Genomic DNA, 22,031 nt, shown 5'->3' on the forward strand with positions numbered 1-22,031 from the left:
CCACAAACACACTTTATTATACTTCTTAATTTCTTACTAAGTGAAATATTACAATAGTTCCCATTAAAGTCAGGAATAAGACAAAGATGCCCTGAACTCTCTATTCAACAATGTCCCATAGTCTTACCCCATATGCCAAGAAAAATTAGTTATACCTAATGAAAAAAAAATCATTATTTGAAGACGATATGACTGTCAATCTAGAATACAGGATAATTAATCAAAAGAATCTAACAGATTAATAGAGTTCAGAGAGGTACCTGGATACAAAATCAATATATGAAAATCTAGAGCTTTCCTTTATACCAGAGGGTATTTCCCCCTTATTTTTATGCCACTGCATATTATTTTTTTCTGTTGCCAGACAATTTATTCTTTGTTCACATTAAGAATAAGGTAGAGACATAAAAGTGTGGTCAGTAAAATGGATAGAACACCACGAGGAGCACAGATGGTGTGAAACATCAGCTTGGTCTTGGCGCGTGCTGGCTCTGCACAGCGGAGGGACAGGCAACATGGGCTGGGCATGGCCAGGAATCCTGTCATCAGCATGGTCCATGTCCTTAAAACCTCTTTATCTTGAAACAGAGATACGAACACATGGGGATCTCCTTACCATCCTGCCACTGACCGTCGCCTCCAGGGAGTCCACCAGCTCTGCCGTGACTCCGATGAGATTGTGGTAGTCCGCCTGGATTTTATTGTACCGCTTCAGGTATGTCATCGACCTACGCTCAGCTTCTACCAGCTGTTGGTGGAGCTGCTGCAGCATTTCTAGGAAGGCAAAGAACAGTAAGTCAAAACAACACAAATATCCCACAGGATAAAGAGTAACTGCCTTCTTCTCAAGAGAGTACCATGCCTACCACCAGAATATTCTGCTACAACACTGAGCCTGGCACTGTTTGTGTTTAACACTTTACTTCCATTTCATGCCATAGTTAATTACAAAGTGCGTTATAACCACTGATCTTCAATTTCTTGTCTCTGGTAGTTCAACTGAATCATTACTGGTTTTTCTAACAAAAAATCTATTCGTTGACAGAACCCCTTGAAATGTCTTTCAGTTCTATGTACAAGAAACATAATGTTTCTTTCTAGAATCAGCTCACAAAATGGATGAACCAAACCTGTGTCTTTTTCTGTGTTTGCCTGTGAGGTAGCTGGGGGACAGTTCACATCTGCAGGACAACTCTGCATTTTAAATAAAGTTCAGGGCTGCTTGACTGGTGCTGAGAAAACTAGAATGCAGAATGACGTAACATTCCAGTTGGTGAAGCTGAAGCCTCTCCCCGCCCAGGCCTTTAAGCAGGCAGCCTTGGAAAGTTCCAGGGTTCTCTTCTTGGAATCCCTTGCCATGGGCAGTACTTGACGGCCCAGCCTTTTGGAAAGAGGTCAAAGATTTTCTAAACATATTTCTATACAAGTTGAAAACATGAAAAACCAGAGAGGTTACATCCTAAGGCAGTGGTATGCAAACTTTGAAATATATCAGAATCATCTAAAAATAAAGATGACCAAGCCTCACCTCCAAAGACTGATTTTTGTGGATACTGGGTAGGGCTGAATATCTGTATTGTCAACAAACTCCCCAAGTGGCTCTAATGTACCTGATATTGAACTGATATTATTATTTAGCACCCACCAAATCTAAGTAATGAAAGATACTTTTAAGCAGTTACCTGGTTCTACAACTTTTTGCTTCTACTTCCATTTTAAGTACTTTGCTTCTGTTTTCATTTTGGAAGTCCCATTGCTTTTAAAATTCATGTGGTTTTCTCTGTTTTTCTCCCTTCTCACCCCACCACAACCACACTGTTCTTACCATTTTTAAAGCCCCACCCAAATCATAAATGTAAATGTTGCCAAAGTAGATCCTCTCTAAAGGAGACTGTACAAAAGAACTCTTCAGAAACTCATTGTGCAATTAACTATATGCAAGGGATGGTTTGTGGAACTTTTGCCTTGGGAACTCAGAACTGGAATGTACAATTCCTAAAGTGCACCTAAGGGCAAAGGTCCTAACTGCCAAGCAGCCTACAGGAGGGTGAGAAGTAGGCAATTGGGCTGAAATGTTTGTGATTAGTTCAAATACACTATTTAGCAGGAGAACAGCCTGCTGTTCAGAGACATCACCTTGCAGACACTTTTGTTGGCTACACATAGGACCTGACAATTACGGCAAGCTATTTGGGTCACAGCTCAAAGATATCAACTTTATTTCTGAGCATTAAGAGGACTTTGACTCTTTTTTCCCTGTCAAAAGTTTTATGAGACAAGCCTTGCCAGGCAAGACCTCAACTTTCAGTGGAAATGTCTTATCAAAAATTCCATGCTATTGTAATGAAACGGTCTTAGTCATGCCAGTGAAATGTATTGAGACTTCATATTTCAAAACTACTGACATAATTTGTGCAAAAGTCCAAAGTACTACACCCCAAGTTTTAAATAGAAGATGTATACAACTAGAAGAATGTCTGTTCAGGTCACAGAAAGTTTCCATATAATTCCAGCATGAAATAGAGCAATAACAAAATTGATGGTGACTCCACCCCAGCCAAGCAGTCTCCTTTTCCCTAATTAACATGGCCATTTCATTTAGGTATATTGCTTTCTTTTTTTAAAGAGTAGATGAGATTTAATTTTTGAGACCTCTTCACTGCTCAAGGCCAAGTGATATACTTAAAAATATGGATGTTTTTTTCATCTATATTAAAACCTAAAATCAATCTATATTTACAATAGGATATACTCTTTCTTCTTTGTATTCAGATATAAATCTGCTCTTTGCTATTCTGCTAATCCACAAATGCTGGATGAAGAAAGTTATGACTTATAACCATGAAAAGGTCATCATTTAAAAAAGAATACTATTTAGGGCTGTGAACTCTAGGAAAATGGTCAGTTGCTCATTTTCTGAAGGAGCAGAATCAATTAATGCCAGAAATGGTAGATACTATTTCTATATTCTTTTTAAATAGGTAGGTGAAAATAATCATCCAGTGTGCTATATTGCCAACCTAAGTTTGTATTCTAAACACCCTTGTTAAGTGTAGCTCCTTTTCCACTCCTAGCACTTCTCTTGCTTCTCCAAAAGCTTCTGGAACTCTTATTTTATCCATGAAACTTTCCTATCAAGACACAAAGAATAATGATACTACCCAATTGTTCAATTTAAAAAACAATACCTGAGTCTACAATTAAGTTCAATTGGGGCATATCTGTACCTTGTGGTTGCAGCAACCCTGTGGAAGGAGGGGACAAAGTAGTGTCAACTGGCTGTCATGACACTGAGCCTGGGCCTGGGCCTGAGCCTGTGGTACAAGTGCCCTGTGGTGCTAATCTCTGATCTCCATAGCAACATTGCATTATGGGGCTTATTCAGCCACAGAAATACACTGTGCCTGCCAGACTCAATTCCATACATTCTGCTTGGGTAGCCTCAGAAAACCCCATTTAAATCAAACTTGAGAAAAGGCTAAAAAACCCTGGTCTCTTTGCTGAAATTCCACATTAAAGATTTGTAGAAAAACACAGTCTCTTCTATTTGCACACCCCCTCCATGTATATTTTGTAAAATTGGGCCACTAATCAGAGACATACCTGGTTCCCAGCACAAAGCTATCCTCAAAATTTGCAGAACATGCTGGGGTGACAGGAGCTGGCAGAATCAAGTAACTGGGGAGAAGTTTCTCACTACTTTCCCTTCTCCAGTGCCTAGGAGTCTAAAGACCAAATCTCAACAGGGACTAAGCAAATTCAGTCCAGAACACAGGTGGTTCTCTGGGACTCAAAGGATGCAGGTGGGGTGGCAGTTTTAAAATATGACTGCAAAGTCTTGAACATTCCTTCCCATCTAAAAGTGGAATATATTTTCCCTTCTTTTGATGTGGGTTGGTCTCAGGATGTCGCTTCATGCAGCAGAAATGACACTGAACTGTTTGTCCAGAGGCTGGGTTAGAAAAGGTGACAGCTTCCATGTCTCTCTGGCGACATTCGCTCTCAGAACCCAGCCACCACAGCCTGAGCCCAGGTGCGCAGACTACGTGGCGACAACACATAGTTCTAGTCAAGGTTCTCTGCTGCGATGCCAGCAGCAGCCACCAGACCTGTGCTTGTGTGTGAGGAAGCCTTGGAGATGGCTCCACCCGGCTCCACCCGCACCCGAGGCACCCGAGGGAGCACACTGCCCACTGAGCCCACGGTTCCCAGACCGCCCAAGTTGGCAATAATAAATAGAAATTGTTGTTTTATGCCACTAAGCTTGAAGCGGTTTGCTAGACAGCAACAGAAATAGTGGGGCGAACGTGCATTTCCAGGAGTTGCAGGGCAAGACCCAAGTGCCCAGCCAATTTGAGAATCGCAGCAGTGAGAAAACTGGCAGAGGACTCACCCTGGCCAAGGCGTGGGCACTGTCCTGACACTTTCAGGGGCAGACCTGAGGAGCTGAAGAGACCGGCTGGGACTTATGCTCGGGCACACGTAACTGCTCTGGGGACAGAGCAAGCTTAGGGAGCACCTGGCAAGCCGGGGAGCACTCTGCGAGGCCACAGCAGCCTTCCTGCTCCTCCGGGCTCAAGCACGGGCCTGCGGCTCCTCCGTGGGGGAGGAGCTCCCCCCCAGGCTCTGTGCAACTGGCGGGACCATCACACCTTCAGAACTCGGGGCCGGGGACATGTAAGGCTACGAAGGCTGGAAGCAAATACTCCAACTCTTCTGCGAAGCTACCGAAGCCATCCTTGTGCATCAAATGTAAAGCACTGGTCATTTGTCAAGTCCCTGGAAAGTAAAGAGCTAAGCAATTTTCTAATGCTTTCTTTCTTTAGAAAACTTTCTCTAAAAAGAAACATGGAAAAACAATGACAGGAAGTTTTGAAATCCTCTGACATTACTCTGCTGTGAGAAGGGCAAATGTGCTGTTTTGTGTAGTAAGACTCCACCTGCTGGGAATTGAGAATTAGGCCACCTAATACTTAGCAGAGGCATGAAACACATACGCCCTTTCCAATGTGATCATTTAAGCAGTGTTCATCATGCAGGATCAAAGACAAAACTCAGGCAAAGAGCCAGAACCAGGGCCACTGATTCCGTATTAACTGAAATTTTTCTTACCTTACTGAAAAATGAACAGTTCTAGTAAAAAAATTACTATCATGGAAAACTGTCTCATGCTAAAAACTTCAGGTTGGAATTTCTATTTTGAATGTAAAAAATGGAAACGCTTCATAAGAATGGATACTCCATACTGCTACCGAGATAAGACCCCATTAGACTAGTTCAAGGTAAGAATGAAAGATCCTAAAATAATTCTTTCCCCACGCACGCTGCACTGGTCTTCTAACTGTGCTGCTGCAGTTTATGTCCCTTTGGGATATTGCTCAAATGCCCTCCATGTCTCCATGTCTTAGCCACCTTATATGCAAGACCAAGCTAGCTATACCAGCCATTCTGAAAAGTGAGCCTCAAGGAATCACAGATGAACATGACCGCAAAGCACTTTATTGACTTTAGACTTTTAAAACAAGTGCATGGACTTCTCTCCATCTCTGTCACTGTCCCCCTACTTAAAACTTGAGTTGGCAAAGACGTTCTTTAAAAAATTTTAAGCCAGGTGATTTACCTTTGTTACCTTGTCCATTCTCCCTCTGAGATGAAGAAGTAGTTCAGGAAAATAGGCACTCAGGACACAGTACGTGGGGCGTCTCACGCTGTGTGGCCAGTCTGAGAAAGGGCCTCAGCATGGTAAAAAGAGTTCTCAAGACAGTGAAGGCCGCTTCTTAATGTTGCTATAAATAGCTAAGGCCATAGGACTTCTCAGTACTTGGATGACGTACTCTCAAATAAATCCCCTTCCCTCCATCGCCATCACTGCTGCATGCACCCAAGTCTTAACACTGTTTCAACAGCCCCCTAGCCGGCCTCCTTAACCCTTTCAAAAGACCTTCTCCACTGCTACCAACATATCCTACTAAAAATGCAGATCTGAAATCATACCCTTTAACGTTAATAACTTCAATTCTAAGGCCTTAATGAAGGCTTTAGAGCCAGACTGCCTTAGCTCCCCCACATTTGGCCACACGAAGGCAAGGTATTTAACCTGTTTTGTTTGGGTTTTCTTAATATTGTTTTGTAACAGCTTTATTAAGATGTAATTCACATATTATCAATTCACTCAAAGTATATATTTTGATGGTTTTCAGTATGTTCAGTTATAGAACATTTTCATCACTCAAAAAAGGAAACCCTAAACCATGAGTAGTCATCCCCTTGCTCCCCACCCTAGGCAACAACTGATCTTACTGTCTGTCTAGATTTGCCTCTTCTAGAGCTTTCATACAAATGGAATCATGTGACATGCAGCCTTTTGTGTCTGGTTTCTTTCACTTAGCATAATGTTTTCAAGGTCTATCCATGTTGTAGAACGTATTAGCAATTCATTCATTTCTATTGCCAAATTATATTCCATTATATGGATACACCACACCTTGTTTAATCCATTCATCCATTAACGGACTTTTGGGTTGTTTAAACATTTTTGCTATTTTGAATAATGCTATGAACATTCATGTACAAGTTGTTGTATAGACACATTTCCATTTTTCTTGGGTATATAGCTAGAAGTGGAATTGCTGCATCATATGGTAACTCTATGTTTAAATTTTTGTTTCCTCAAAAAATTTTAAGAATATTTAATGATATAGGAAAACGTTCTCTTCACTTGATAAAAATATTTTAAAAACACATAGGTACAAGTATCTGTTTATTGTAAACATTACATACTTTGGGGTGTATGTACGTACACAAATGCATTTCTGTGCTTTCCGAATTTCCTATAAGGAATATGACCGATTTTATAATCAAGGAGGAAAAAGAGTGAATTTCTAAAAAATGTAAATATAAGCATATTATTCTCCTGATTAAAAATGCTTCAAAGGCTCCTCAGTGCTTACAAGGCCTCATATAAACATGCCCAGGCCCCTGCCTAGTCTCTTTCTCTCTCAATCCTTCTGCTCCAGCAATACTGAATTTTTGTAGTTTCCCAAACATACTTCTCAGTGCTTTCACATGAGCTATTCCCTCTACCTGGAACTCCTACCCCTCATTCTGTCTGCATCACAGATGCCCATTTTATTGTTCAAAACTCCAGCTTGGCCAAGAGAACTATGTCCTGGCCTCTTCTCTGTATCCCTAACTCTTAGCACAATATTCAACTTAACAGACACGTTGAACCGAACTGCAAATATGTCCATGTAGTAACAATGAAAAGAAAGGAATAATATTTCCAGTTACCTGCTGTTTTTCAGTATTTACTTCAAAGCAGGTTAAAGAGGATGAAAGGTGATGAGTACCTGCAAACTATAATACTAACAGCTAATAAGATTTATCAAGTACTTACTATGTGCTAGACTGTTTTAGATTGTTTTACACAAGTTTCATGTATTAACTCAATTCTCATATTATTCCTATGAAGTGGGTGCTATTATTAATATAACAAAAATGTTTAGTATGTAAATAATTTCTTTTAGAATCTTAACATATTGGCACCTGCTAAGTTTAAACTGAGAAATGCTTTTTTAAAGAGTATTAAAATAATCATAAACCAGGTTGGAAAAGTTCTAATTTCACTGGAAACTGTTGTTTTATATGGAATTCTGAGAGGACAAAGGACTAGATATGGGAGCATTGTGCCGTGTAGGTAAGGGAGCTATCTGAGTGAAACCTTAAGGATATGAGAGCAGAGAGAAGAGCTCTAGTTTAGAATGACTGTGGACAGTCTCAAGGCGATGCTAAGGAACTGAATATGGGCAAGAGGGAGCCACTGAAGGCTTTGGAAGCTGAAAGAGAAGAAACATCATGGAATACAAGAGACAAAAGAGTTCAGTCAGGAAAAGGGGTCCCAATGCTTTGGAGTTAGAAAGGAAGTCAAAGGTAATATGCAGCAAAGTGGACTAAATTTTTCACTACACTAAACAAAGCAAGCAATGACTTCACAATTCAGAACATTATATTCTTGTTATGAAATAACTTTTGATATGTACTTGTTCAGAATAAAAGACAAGCATCTGTGAAGACAAATCAACTTTCAGAAATCAGCCTCTTACGCGTGGGTTAACACCCCTTCTTCTCTCCCTCTGACAGGCACCAGTCATCTGTTGCCCAGCACACTTCCAGTGAGTGTTCCTGTTTTACTCTCAAAAGTGTCCTGATTTGAACTGGACTGTGGTGATGGTTACACAACTCTATACATTGTATCATTAAATAGTATACTTAAAATGGATAAATTTTCTGGTAAGTTATACCTCAGTAAAGTTGTTTTTAAAAAGTCCCAATTTAAATGACAAGTTACATTGGTCACTTAATCCACTCACCTTAGACATGGTTGACTGATCCTCTGCAAAGGGACAATTATTCCATGGGATTCTTTTCTAAGATAGATATATTTTTTTCCTACTAAGATAGCTTCTAAGCACATGCCATAAAAATATGATCCTAACCAAGTCTCACAGACCCAATGCCATAGAAGTTGACCCTTTATGGGCCTTGACATATCTTGCCAGTAATGTTTCATTTGCCTTGTAAATAAGAAAAACACTATCAATTATCACTATTTATGAGACTGCCTAAGCCAGGGTGCTACTGTCAAACCATGGGTGGTCTTCATTTGCTTCAAAAGGATACATATAATGTTAAAAGCTTTGGTGTGTTATTGACTTTAAAAATTAAAGCCAGAAACTTTTCCAACTTCAACTTTAATTCTGGAGTCCAAGAATCCTAAGAAAAATAAAAAGAAGAAGAAACTGTCACTAATAAACAATAAATAATAAGATAAAAAGCATTGTCAAGTTGTGGATTTCAGGTAAAATAGCTCCACCAGTTATTGAAATCAAAAGCAGGGTGTCCTGCTGCTCGTGTATGCTGTGAAAAACAAGTTTTAGGACAGCTGACAAATTCATTTATAAAATTCATGTACCTACAGCAGGAGGAAAGAAGAGAGTTCTTTCATAAACAGGGGGCAAATAACCCTGTACATGATTTGGATACTTCATGTGATTTAAACACAAGCATGACAAGGAACCTTACTAAGTTGGATACCAAAAATAGTTCAGTATGTGTTAGGCATACACGGGGCTGGCAGGCATACACAACTGTAACTAGGTTACTGAAACTTTCCCAAATAAAGAGACTAGTTTCCATAAACCTCATCTAGATAAGAAAGAAAGACAGAAGCTGTTATCTGCCTCAAATACCCCATCATGTCAAGAATCATGACATACTTCTAGATTTGTCCTTTAAAATAAGTTACTTATCTCAAGTAATGCTCACTGAAAAGGAAAAAATAAGGACTTAAGTAGCAAAAGAAAAATATGACAAGCAACAGTTTTCTCAGGATAATTTTCCTTACAGTCTTTATACAAACATGTCTACCACCCAGACCAAGAAATTCCACAAAAAAGAAGCTTTATCACTAAAAATTCCTAGGCGCCCGCCTCCCAGGTCCTGCTGACTCCCTCAGACACCCCGCGCTCCCACAGTCTCCTCCTCCTCGGCACTCCAGCCTCCGTTGTGTCTCCCACCCCACCCCGTCCTTCTACCAAGTGCATATCTGACTTTTTGAAAACATACTGCCAGATAAGAAGAAAAGCCTTACATATTAAAAAGCTGTTGTAATCCCCTGACACAGCATGGTATCTATTTGTAACGTGTGTTAGAGTTGAACTGTGCCCCCTAAAAAGATATGCTGAAGTCCTAACCTCCCTAGAATGTGAGGTCAGTGGGAACGGTTTGTTGAAGATGGAATGAGTAATGATGAAGTCGTATTGGAGTACGGTGAGCCTTTAATCCACATGACTGGTGTCTTTATAAGGAGGAAATTGAGATACAGACACAGAGAAAAGATGGCCACGTATGTGGAGAGCAGATTGGAATTATACGCTCATAAGCCAAGGGACCCCTGAGGCCACAGAAGCTGGGTCCTCCCCTAGAGGCTTCACAGTAAGCATGGCCCTGCCAACACCTTAGTTCAGCCTCCGGCCTCCTGAACTGCCAGACAATAAATGTCTGCGTGGTCCTCCGTTATGCCAGCCCTGAGAAACTACACACAGTGCTACAGTTCAAAGCTTTTGTGCTCAACCATGCAGAGAAGAAATGCAGGGAAGGACTGCTATGTTGGTCAACATAAATCAAGACATCTTAAAAAACAAACCAAAACAAAGTATATGGGACATGGAGACTTTCAGCTAAATTGCTCTGTTGTAGATTATTTATTTTTTATAACCAACAAGTATATATTTTTAATTATTATGATGCTCTGCTAATGACAGGGATATGATCAGAATAAAACCTCTCTGGGCAATGAGTCTCCCATTGGGTTCTAGACTGTGCTTTCAGCTTTGAGAGTAAGAACAATTTCCCAAAGTCTGATGGGCACTTGAAGCTCAAGTTTCCAAAAGGAAGCTCAGCGAGATGGGAAAGCACCACGGCAGTTGTGCTGTGCGGTTGCTCACCCTCTTCATAGCAGAGTTCCTTCACTAGTAGGATGTAGAATTTAAACTAGGTGAGTCATTGTCCGGTTTTTTACCCAATCTCCACAAAGGAATTACCTTTCCTCGCAGCACAGTATAAGAGATAACCTGAAAAAGCAATGAAAACAATGAAAAAAGCTGGATAAAATAAAGACCATCTTTGTAAATGCATCCCTGAGTGGCAAGAAAGGAATTGCTGACTCCAAAACACCGCAGAGGCAGTTTTCACACTGAGGATAACTCAGAATCTTGAAGACCTTGAGCCTTGAAGACCTTCAGTCCCAAGAGCTATCATGGGTATAGAAGACAGAAGACAACAGGATCCATGCATAGTCAGTGATCTAACAGGATACCCCAGCACAAAACTGGGATCCCCCAGGGCTATGCCATCAGGAAAAAGTTAAGGATAAATAACCTTGATAGCCACAAAATAAACCCACTGCACAGAAGGGAACAGCAAGGAAACCTACCTGTCTTGATCTGGACATTAGATTAAAGGGAGGAAAAAAACCTCCTTTGAAACTTCAAAGTCCCATAAATGACTGCAGTCTAATCGACACCATCTATGTGGTCCCCCAAACCTCAAGTGAATAAAATTAAGTTAAAATAGTCCGAGGTTGGTAATGCCCTCGGTGACTGGGAGATCCAAAGGCAGATCTTCTCTGAAGAATCAAACTCCACTCAGGTCTCAAAAAATGTCCCACAAGTCCCAAGTGAAATGAACTCTTGTTAAAACTCAAAAATACTAATAAAATAAAGGAAATAAGGTACCATGAATGAGAACTGGCAGAAACAAAACACAGCGGACCAACTTCTGATACCAAACTTAATAGAGAATGTAAAACATAAAGTCGTTTAATATGTTAAAGAAATTTTAAAAGGTGGCTTGAAAATGTAAACAAGGAATAAGACACTATATATAAAAGGACCCAGCAAATTTGAATAAAAAAAAAAAAGAATTTCCATTAACAAAAGTTAGTAACTGAAATTACAAATTCAATGGAAAGTTTAAAGAATAGATTAAATATAGCTTGAAGGGTAACTCTGTGAACTGGAAGATACATGTAAGTAAATCACCCCAAATATAGCCTAGAGATATGAAGTGATGGAAAATATGAGATGTTAAAAGACACAGAGGGCATGACATTGTGAATAAACTCAACACTCCAGAATGGCACACTTAAAAATAGTCGAGATGATAAATTTTATGGTATATATATTCTACCACAATTTTTTTAATTAAAAAAAAAGACGGAGGATAGAATGAGCAAGTCTAATATACATTTAGTCAAATATTCAGAAGAACAAGATAAAGACTACAGGGAAAAGGTAACATATGAAGAAATATAAATTGAGAATTTTCCAGAGTTATTTAAAGACACAAAACTTCACATGCAAGAAGTGCAAAAAATCCAAGTAAAAACGTTAATTTAGCTGTAGCCACACCTTCATAAAATTATACAATCTTAAAGACCAGAAAAAAAATACAGATTATCTACAAAGGGACAGCCATTATGAGACTGATGACCAATTTCAAAACAGCAACAGTGGAAGCTTGGAGAGTAAATAATACCACCTTCTGGGTAATGCAAGAAAAATAACTGCAGACCTCACATTTTCAAATGCTATCTGAGAAAGCAGCAATGATATTTCCAGACAAAGAAGAGATCTTCAACTAAAGATTTGAAAGGAATGGACTTAACGCAGAGGAAAAAAGAATCCCAGATGGAAGGTCTTCACCCAGGCTGGGTCAGTAAGCAAACCACCGGTGGATGTAAGGGCCAATCCACACACACACTGACTGCATAAGGCACTAAAATGCCTGATCTGGGGGCTACAGTAGATAACAAAAATGTTTGAAAGTAATAGCACATAAACTGGGCAGGAAATGGCTGAGGGGAATGCACCGTAAGGTCTTGTAATGGTCAGGATGAGGATAAAGGAATTAGCTATAGACTTGACTGTGTAGACACACTAAAGCATCCATCATGGCCATGAAAAGTACCTATGCAGAGTAGCAAAAGGGAACAAAACTGAAATAACGATCTCCATGAACACTAAAGGCCACGGAATTCCTTAAGGCACCAGAACCAGACCTGTGCCGGAGAAGCCAAACCAGAGTGGGCCGGCTGCCTCTGCAGCCTCGGCTGGACCCGGCCTCTGCCAGCTCCACTCCACCTCGCTCTGAGCTGTAGCCACACTGCTGTCATAATTTCCATAAACAGAAGTCTTCACTGTGAGAGACTCTCATGTCCCTTTTCAAGTTTCACCACCTTCCCAGCTGCTTTCTATTTTCACCCTTCTAGATGAAGTGGGTAGAACTAAATTTGGACTGACAAAAGAAAAACAAGCATGAATTCAACTTAGGCTTCTCCACAAGCCTGCCTTAATGAAATCAGCCAACTTCCTGACCTTCAATTAAGCAGCTGCGATTCAGGAGTGATGAAAGTCGTCTCACTGAACTAGAACAGAACAGGAAGCTGAGATGCAACAGGCCGCAGAGAGCTGCATCCGCTGTTCACGGCAGGGGCGTAAGCTCCAAACAGAATTTTGGAAGCAGTGTGGGATCTTTAGGAAAACCAACTGCATCAAAATTATTTCAGTCTCTAAACACATTTTAATCAACTTCTCAGTGGGACATCTCAATTTTATTAAGTCAACAGAAATTACCATAATGGGTAAATCTTGTTAATAAATATTATGCTGAAACATCAACTAAGATGAAATGTAACAATCAAAAGAGCTATGGGCAAATGAGCTATTATTCCCTGATGGAAATAATAGTACACATTCAGGCAATCAGATACATGCCAAGTAAGCAAGAATTGTAATACACATTGGAATATACATGGAATTCTGTAAAATAACCTAGGTTTTTACCAGGCTACTAATTTTCAATGTAATTAAACAGATTAGCTTTTCAATACTGAAAAGTATACACGGAATGACTGAAGAGGTAAATATATTTTAAAATATACATACGTCAGTCTGGGTTAATAAGTCTTAGTGCAACTGAAAAAATTACATTTTATGGCACAAGCCTATTGAAGAAAATTATCTGATAATGTAGGCAAGTTTTAGTTTTCTACAGCGTCGTTCAGAAACCACCTGCGTACACTAGGTCAAACTGCAAGGCTGCCCCGGCTCTGACCCAGCACGTGGAGGCTGTCACTTACCTGGAAGAGCTCTCTAAACGAGGGGTGGGCCATAGGGTTGGGAACAAAAGGCAGGGCATAGAAAGGTAGAAACTCCGTGGTCTGGCTCAGTGCTGCCCCTTTGGTCTCCAGGTAGGTTTTGAAATAAGAAATCCTTTCATCCAGTTCCTCTTTGTCCTGCAAGGAAGGGAAGCGGCTGGTCTGAGCTCTCCTGCTCTGCGCCCAGGCTGCCCACTGCCCCCAGCCTCTTCAGGGCTCCCGCAGTTCCAGCCACGATGTTGGTACACTGTCTTCTGTCATTCTCACGCCACCCTCAAGCTGCCCCTTGATGACACTGTCAGGAATGTCAGGGGACTAGAGATAGAGTTCAATACATTGCTCTTTTACTTTCTCATATCCTTAACATTCTTCATAAACATCATTTTTAATAGCAGGACAAAACCTCATCTGTGGGCCTATTATAATTTATTTAACCATTTTCCACATTATTAGAGATGTGCATTATTTCCACTTTTCAGATATCTGAAATATTTGTCTGCATGTTCATGATTCCCTTAGAAGAGGGCGAAAGGTGAATAGGTGTATCTTTATAGTTTTTTGAAACAGCAGCTTCCATATTATTACACCTTTCCTTTATTAAGCTACCCAAGGACTGGTCTTGCCTACTTCACTAATTCCAAGTGTAATTCAAGGCAGGCCTCTCAGTTTTCAATTTCCTCCTGGGCCTCAATGAGAAGGTCAGAGGAGCTGAACTATTCAACCTGGAATCTGGTGCTTTCCTTCCCTGAGCACCCTGGCCTCGCTGGTTATGCACACCCTGGGTACATGTTATGCGCACAGATGAAGCCTGTTCTGATCAACACATCTCACTTGGTCTACACTGTGAAGTGCTCTTCTGATCACTAGACTTAAAAAATATATAATATTTATTGATCTTTTTATCTTACAAAACAATGGAAAACTTAGAAAACATTGGAAGCAATGATAAATGGCCATAAAACTAAATTACTGCTCATTTGCAAAATATAACATTAACATTCTCCCTTAACACACCAGCAGACCAACCCAATCACAAGGTGGACCTACAGGTCTCCCTACGGAGTGTTTCAGAAGATAGATGGCAAAGTGGATGTGAAGGTAGAACTCCAACTTCTGGGCAACGGAGTCCCCATCTGGGATGCAACTGGGAATGTGCTCCTCCCACAAGTCGAAGAACACCTTCTGGTCTCCACTGTCAAATGCAGCAATGAGGTCCTTCTGTGGAGAAGAGATCACACTGAACCCCTAGCATTAGGGATGCCGGTTCTCCAATATTCAAACCTCCTGTAGTTCACCCAATATTTTGGACACCCCATATGCTCCATGGTTTCACCGTGAGGAAAACTTAGTTTCCTTTTCCAAGATAAGGGACAGAAAAATAGAGCTCCAGAAGGCTTCAAGCATCTTAGGCTGAGATTCTTGCAGACCGACCCTGGTTGCAATATCCAGCCTGGTCATTATGAAGAACAGATGAAACATTTAGGGTCTCTGAAGTGGATGGAATCAGGCAAGGCCAAAGACTTAAGACCAAAAAACTCATGGGCACATAAATACCCTGAAGTTACCCTTTGGACTTGCTGACCCACAGAGTGCAATTGATAAAAACAGGCCAGACGCAGAGCCCAGCCAGGCAGCAGCAGAACAACCTCAGACATACAGAAGCTTGCTGCGGACAGCACAGTGATCAGGTCCCTGAGTGGCTGGGGCTCCTATACACTGACCCAGTCGATCTCAGGCCTGGGAGGTGGGCATGGCCATTTGTTCCTTGTTGCCAAAAGCATCACTGGCTGAGATGGCCCTGTGGGGAGTGACTACGGAGCTCAACATACCCACTAATGACTGTCGGTGTCCACCAGTTACAGGAATAGGGGAGCATGGACTGGAGTGGAGGAGGCAGCACAGACCTGGTGCCATTCCAACCTCAGCTGTGAGAGTCTGAGGATGTGGGGCAGTTTCCGGACTTACGTGCAATAGTTGAAATAGAGAAATCTGGAGAAAGGAGGTGGCAATTATCATGCACCTGGTCCCCAAGAAGAATGATGACTGATCCATCACAAATTCCGGCTGCATAATTTTGCAGATTTAGGTATAAAACAGAATGGCAAGAATTTCCTGACAGTCCAAAATTTGTTATCAGATGTCCAAGATACTCAGACCTACTTTTGTGCTCAACTGCAAAAACTTTTCTAAGACTGGATTTTCTGTGAAATCACCCCTACCCAATATCACCATTATTTATCCCATTATTTGGTCATTGTTCTTTTATACTTTTAAAAATTTAGTTTTCCTGTATAATTACGTTTTGTTAGGATACATATTCTATTTGTTTACAAATGAGTTTGTTAACATTAAACAATGGGAAGGTACAGAGAACAGTGTTGTAGCATTTGGTTATACTTATAAGTCAAAGACATTCATTAATAAAGAATCTTCAAATGTGAAGATTTTGTATTACAAAAATGCTCTCCATGTCATGTGATCAAGAACTGTCTCTGAACACTACCTTACTCTGAAAGGGACTGGCATACATTTGAATGCAACTCGGAATTTTTCAGTCAGCCCCACAGTGAACTTCTCGCTCCTCGGCACCGGCCTCATTCTGTTCCTCGGCCTCGGACACAATGCGGGATGGCCGCTCAGCAGCTATGGGGAAGGAGGTGCTATAGCACAGCACAAGCAGCCGAGCACCGCCACCTCTGAAAGAACTCGGGGGAGCCCGGCCTGAGGACCCCTTTTATTGTTGCCTACTGACACAAAGCTGAAGGGGATCCCCCCAAGCAAGGCTTTGCTGCAGCCGTGCCCTGTCTGCCTCTGTGGAGCTCTGAGCAAACGCTGCAAACCCCGAGAGCCCTTCTGGGGGCAGCAGTCCCCCAGGAGAGCTGCCGTGGCCAAGGGCTCTGTGTGAATGAGGTGAGCGCAGATTCTCATGGCTATGTTTAGGCTTGGAGTTGAGGTTATTTTCTTAGTGTGGCTTGGCAGAGTCCACATGTCAAACAGGCCATCTACAGTGTGTTCCAAATTCTACATTTGTAGACCTGGGACCACAAACCTCTGCTGTCACTATAATCACATCTATCATCCCTCCTAACGTATGACTCATATTCTGTACTTGGAAATAGTTCCCGTGTTTAAAAAATGTGTCTACACACAAAGCAATCAGTGTTATAACTCATATGGTCACCAAATATTAATGAACTTCTCTAATGCAAACCATGATCACGGCCAGAATCACCAAGTTCATACCACCAATAGGAACACAAACACACACTTCCTACAGAACTGTGTTCAGGAAAACTCAATTTGCTGAGTGCCACTAACACTGAGGGTATTTTGCTAAGCTGTTGCTCCAGGTATTTTTGTTTGGGAAATTTTGTTTGGTACAGCTGTTTATTGGATGAGCAGAAAAGATATGCTTGCAGCAACAGCAAGTTTCAAGGTCTTTCAAGTTACACAAAAATGGACCTAAATTCATCAAAGAAATGCAAATCCAAACCACAAGATACCACCTCACACTCATTAGGGTATTGGCTACTTAAAAAAGAAAAAAACAGAAAATAACAAGTATTGGTGAGGATGTGGAGAAACTGTAACCCCTGAATGTAAAATGGAGCAACTGCTGGAAAACAGTATGGAGGTTTCTCAAAAAATTAAAAATAGACCTGCCATATGAGTTAGTACTCTTACTTCTGGATATACATCCAAAAGAATGGTTTCAAATATATATTTGTAGCAGGGTTTCAAATATATATTTGTACACCCATAATATTTGTAAACAGCGTTCACAGCAGCACTGTTTACAACAGCCAAGAGGCGGAATCAACTTAACTGTCCACTGGTGGGTGAATGGATAAACAAACGTGGTATACACATATAATGGAATATCCCTCAGCCTTAAAAAGGAAGGAAATTCTGTCACATACAACAATGTGGATGAACTTTGAGGACACTGTGTTAACTGAAATAAGCCAGTCACAAAAAGACAAATACTGTATGATTCCATTTAGATAAGGTATCTTTAGTCAAATTCATAGAAACAGAAAATAGAGCAGTGGTGACGAGGAGCTAGGGAAGCAAAAAAAGAGAGTTATTCTTTAATGGGTATAGTATCAGATTTTCAAGATGAAGAATTCTGAAGATCTGTTTCATAATACTGTAAATATACTTAACACTACTGAATTGTACACTTAAATCAGTTAAGATGGGAAATTTTATGTTTTTTTTAATCACAACTTTTTGAAAAAAGGACCTGAAGAGACATTTAACTATTCTCAGATGCAGTTGGAGCTGACATATGATGTCAGACCAGTTGCAGAAGGTACCCAGCAGCCATTTCTGGAGATACCAGGTACACAGAGAAGCTTAAGATTAGAACTTATCCTGTTATGACTGCATAATCTGGTTATGTGTAAGCTTCACAAAAGATTCCGACTATCTGCTATTAGGTATTGAGAATTTGCTACATTCCTCCCAATGCTACCTTCAATTAAGAAATGTTCCCATACCCTTACAACTTATAGGGTAAAGGTGGGTGGTCCTCCTTTCTGAAGGTACTGGGGAAACTAGGTGAGTGCCCAGGAGTGAGGCTGATATTCTGAAGAACAAGCTTCTCTCTGATTAAGAACAGCCCCTGTTTCCATGTCTAACAATGACTATATTCTTGTTTCATGTTCTGAAAATGTTTGCTCTGGGGTCGGGAGGTGCCCTGTCAGGCTGCCTGAAGCATCGACAGAGTGGTCTGTGTGTGAGGAGGTGCAATTCATTGTCCAGGTATCTGAGGCCTGGAAGGGGCACTGGGCAGGGGGTTCAGCCCCACTTCAAGCTCTATAGGCCACTTCAACAATGCCCCCACTCAGTGGCACTCCCTACAAGGCCACTGCGGAGTCAGGGACCAGGAGCGGATGGTGGTGGCTACAGCCTGACCTCTATCTAGCTCCTCAATGGGACCCTCAAACCAAATGTCAAATTTTTTGGAAGAAGGTGTATTAAAACACATAAATCTATTAAAATAATAAAATCACACAAAGCTGAAATATGCTGCAGCAGAAAATAGTATGCTTTCTTGTCACTTAAGTGCTCAAGGTGAGCCAATACTTGTACCCAGAATGTTACAAATAGGATGGCGGCAGCAAATAATGGTTGCCACAGGTACCTTTGTTTAAAAAAAAACAACAACAATAATCTTTGTTGTTATTCTCTTCAAGGTCCTTTGAAGCCCTGAGGGTTGACTGTACAGTCTCTGCCTTTTACTGGTCCCTGGTATTCAAAGACCTTTGCAAGCCTCCCTTTGACAGGACACTGCCATGTCAAGACGACTCTTGATCTCTGCTGCTCCAACCTCCCCAAACTAGAAAACAAGGGCCATGAGGGCACAGATTTTGTTTCATTTTGTTTAATATTATGTCTCCAGTGCCTGGAGTTAATGACCTAAAACTCAGCATGGGGATCACATTTGTTTCAGTGCCTAAGCACTGCATGGTTTCCTCTTTCTCTTCCTCTCAAGAAATGCATGTGAAAGACTCTGTCTCCAACTATTTCCTAGTCTGGGTACAGAGATATAAAGATGACGTTACTAACTCATCCACAAACCCCCGAGCATCCAAACGCCACTCTGACCAGGTTCCCAGAAACAATTCCAACATTCTCTAGAGGCAGCATTGTTACAAGAAAGAAGGATATTTAGTATCAACAGAGATTAAAGAAATACAAAATATTACCTGGATTATCAATGATTGGGAGTCCCTTAAAGAGCCACCTGTTGTTTTAGATAATGGTTTTCCTTTTATTTTGCATTCTTTTGAAAATGTTTTCAAGGTGTCTTCAAATTCGGCAAAGTCTAAATACTATAAGAAAGAACATAAATGTGTATATATTCCTGTTTTAATATCAACAAAGCAACTGTCTTTGATGTAACTGTACCGGCTCAGTATTATCACCAATCTACAATGAGGTCAGTGAACAGTCATATTTGGGAGACTAATGTGAGATCCGGCTTAGAATTTACTTGTCAATCTATACACTCAAAGCCTAGAAAGATAGTATCATAGGTAAGATTTCTTTATAGAAAACAAATTTGTTTTCAGAAGAAAAATGTGAGCTGTATACTTCATTATCATTATTAATAGGAAGTAAAATGATGTGTGCAATGGTCTGAAAAAGACAAGAGTGACCAGCTGAAGGCCTGATGGCTTTGGGTCTAGTAGGTCTCTGGGAATTTGTTACTTGAAACAGGGGCATTAGAGAGAATGCCCGCCCCTGAGAACAGATGGTAAGTCATTAAAGGATGGGCCAAGTCATCCATCAGTGACCGTCAAGCACAGCACAGATGATCACTGCCCATCCTGAGGAGCCTTCCCCACTGCTTTCCGTAACACAGATGGCTGTGCTTCACACCCCTCCACCCTCCTCAGTCTGTGTCCACCCCACCTGTTGGTTTCCACCTCCTCTAACTGGACTATTTCCCCAGGTCCAATCCACACTGCTGCTGTGATGGCTTTTAAGAATTTATTCATGATCCCACCAACAAATTCCAAAGCTGAATTTCCAGCGTGGATGCCTCATCCTTGCTCCACTGCCATGTCTCTCAGTGCCTAATGGACAGGTTAAACAAAGTAAACCAGCAGCAACCATTTCTTCAGCACCAACTATGTGCTATCCCCTTGCTCAAAGCAGGGGAGAATACCCAAAAACACGAGGTGTGGTGTGGATAAAGTGAAGGTTCCTGTGGTCCGGATTCTCACCTGGCCCTGGCTGGCTAGCTCACTACACACGTGTCAGCAATACGTCATTACTGACTCTATATAAAGAGCTCCTCCCAGTGCGCTGGGCTACATGGTGGCACGGCTGCAAGGCTGCAGGAGAGCAGAGATGAAACTGGAGTGGTGGCAGCACCGAGGACAGAGACTGAAATGGCTGCAGGGGCAGAGAGGCCCAGAGGGAGAGACTGGCTTGCTGGGTGCAGACTCACTCTGAGTGAACAGGATTCTAGTGATTGACCTGCCACCGTGGGAATAAAGTTGGGAATAAACCCTTTCACCTCAGGAACGTTCCACTGTCATTATTTTAGTCTCATTGAATCCATACTGAACTTGTCCAGGGCTGAAACCCATTGGCACAACAATTGGCAATAGTAAGCGGGATTCATTATTGACCAAGAACAGGCTGCCCTCATGGGAGGAGTGTTTCAGTGGGCTGCACCTATGGATGGGGAGACATTCGAGGACTCCCCAGCGGACATGTGGTACTGGCAAGGGCTGGGCTCCACCCCAAGAGAAAGAAAATCTGTTGGTGACTGAAATGGCATCACCACGAAGTTCTGTGGAAATGGTAGAGGATGATGTGGTGGCCCGAGAGCAGCAGCATGAGAAGGAGCAGCGGCACAAGAAACAGCAACATGAGAGCGCAGGCTGCCAGGCGCCACGGGGCAGGTGAAGGATGTAGTGGGGCTGTCAGCCCCAGAAATGGAGGAGCAGAGGTTTGATGAACAGGTGAGGGTGGAAGCCCTGCCGGTGCCGGAGGCATCAGCCCCTCCTCAGTTGAAACTCCACCTGGTTGAAAGCTGGTGGTCAGCCTGGAGGAATCAGCAACCACAGGTTCTTCCCAGAGAGCTGCAGCCCCCTCGTCAGGTTGTGGAGCATCCATGCTCTGCTTCTGTCCTCAGGCTCAAGCACAAAAGGAAATATGGTCTGTTTCTTGAAGGAAGAATTTAAAGGGCCCCGTGAAGGTCACAAGGACTCAGATGTGGGTTGGTTTGAAAAGGCAGGAGCAGACAGAAAGGAATTGGATGACAGGAGCTGTGGCAACAACTGAGACCGGAGCAGTGGTTCCGGCCACTGAGGATGAAGCAGAAGCCAGAGATAAAGCAACAAGATAGCCTATGTGTCTGCAAGACTTTCTGCTGGAGAGGCTGGAGGGGGTGGGTATTATAAGGCCCACCCATGGTTTTTTCACAATGTTTGAATTTCCTTGCACAGGGACCATTGCAGAGAATTGAGGGCACATAGATTGAGAGGCGAGAATCCTGGAGGGGTGAAGTGTGGATGAAGTGAAGGTTCCTGTGGCCAGGATTCTCACCTGGCCCTGGTTGGCTAGCTCACTACACATGTGTGGGCAATACATCATTATTGACTGTATATAAAGAGCTCCACCTAGTACTCTGGGCTACATGGTGGTACGGCTACGCTGCAGGAGAGCAGAGACTGGAGTGGGGGCAGCGCCAAGGACAGAGACTGAGATGGCTGCGGGGGCAGAAAGGCCCAGAGGCAGAGATTGGCTTGCTGGGAGCAGTCTCACTCTGAGTGGACAGGATTCTAGTGAT

At 41.9% G+C, this 22,031-nt stretch overlaps 1 protein-coding gene across 3 annotated transcripts in view; it reads right to left on the bottom strand.

Moving 5' to 3' along the window:
- The window catches only part of ARMC9 (armadillo repeat containing 9), a 118,333-nt gene that overhangs the window by 89,488 nt on the left and 6,814 nt on the right, over positions 1–22,031 (bottom strand). For 2 of the 3 annotated variants that reach the window (XM_017679750.3, XM_017679752.3), the window contains exons 3-8: positions 19,432–19,557; positions 14,765–14,935; positions 13,700–13,855; positions 8,680–8,772; positions 5,621–5,645; positions 617–774 (exon numbers count right to left, since the gene is read on the bottom strand). In XM_017679750.3, the coding sequence (XP_017535239.3) occupies positions 617–774; positions 5,621–5,645; positions 8,680–8,772; positions 13,700–13,855; positions 14,765–14,935; positions 19,432–19,557 (729 nt within the window). The remainder of the gene's footprint in view (positions 1–616; positions 775–5,620; positions 5,646–8,679; positions 8,773–13,699; positions 13,856–14,764; positions 14,936–19,431; positions 19,558–22,031) is intronic. The other variant, XM_036997768.2, reaches the window with a different exon arrangement.

The sequence above is a fragment of the Manis javanica genome, chromosome 12, assembly GCF_040802235.1.
Source record: "Manis javanica isolate MJ-LG chromosome 12, MJ_LKY, whole genome shotgun sequence".
Classification (NCBI taxonomy): domain Eukaryota; kingdom Metazoa; phylum Chordata; class Mammalia; order Pholidota; family Manidae; genus Manis; species Manis javanica.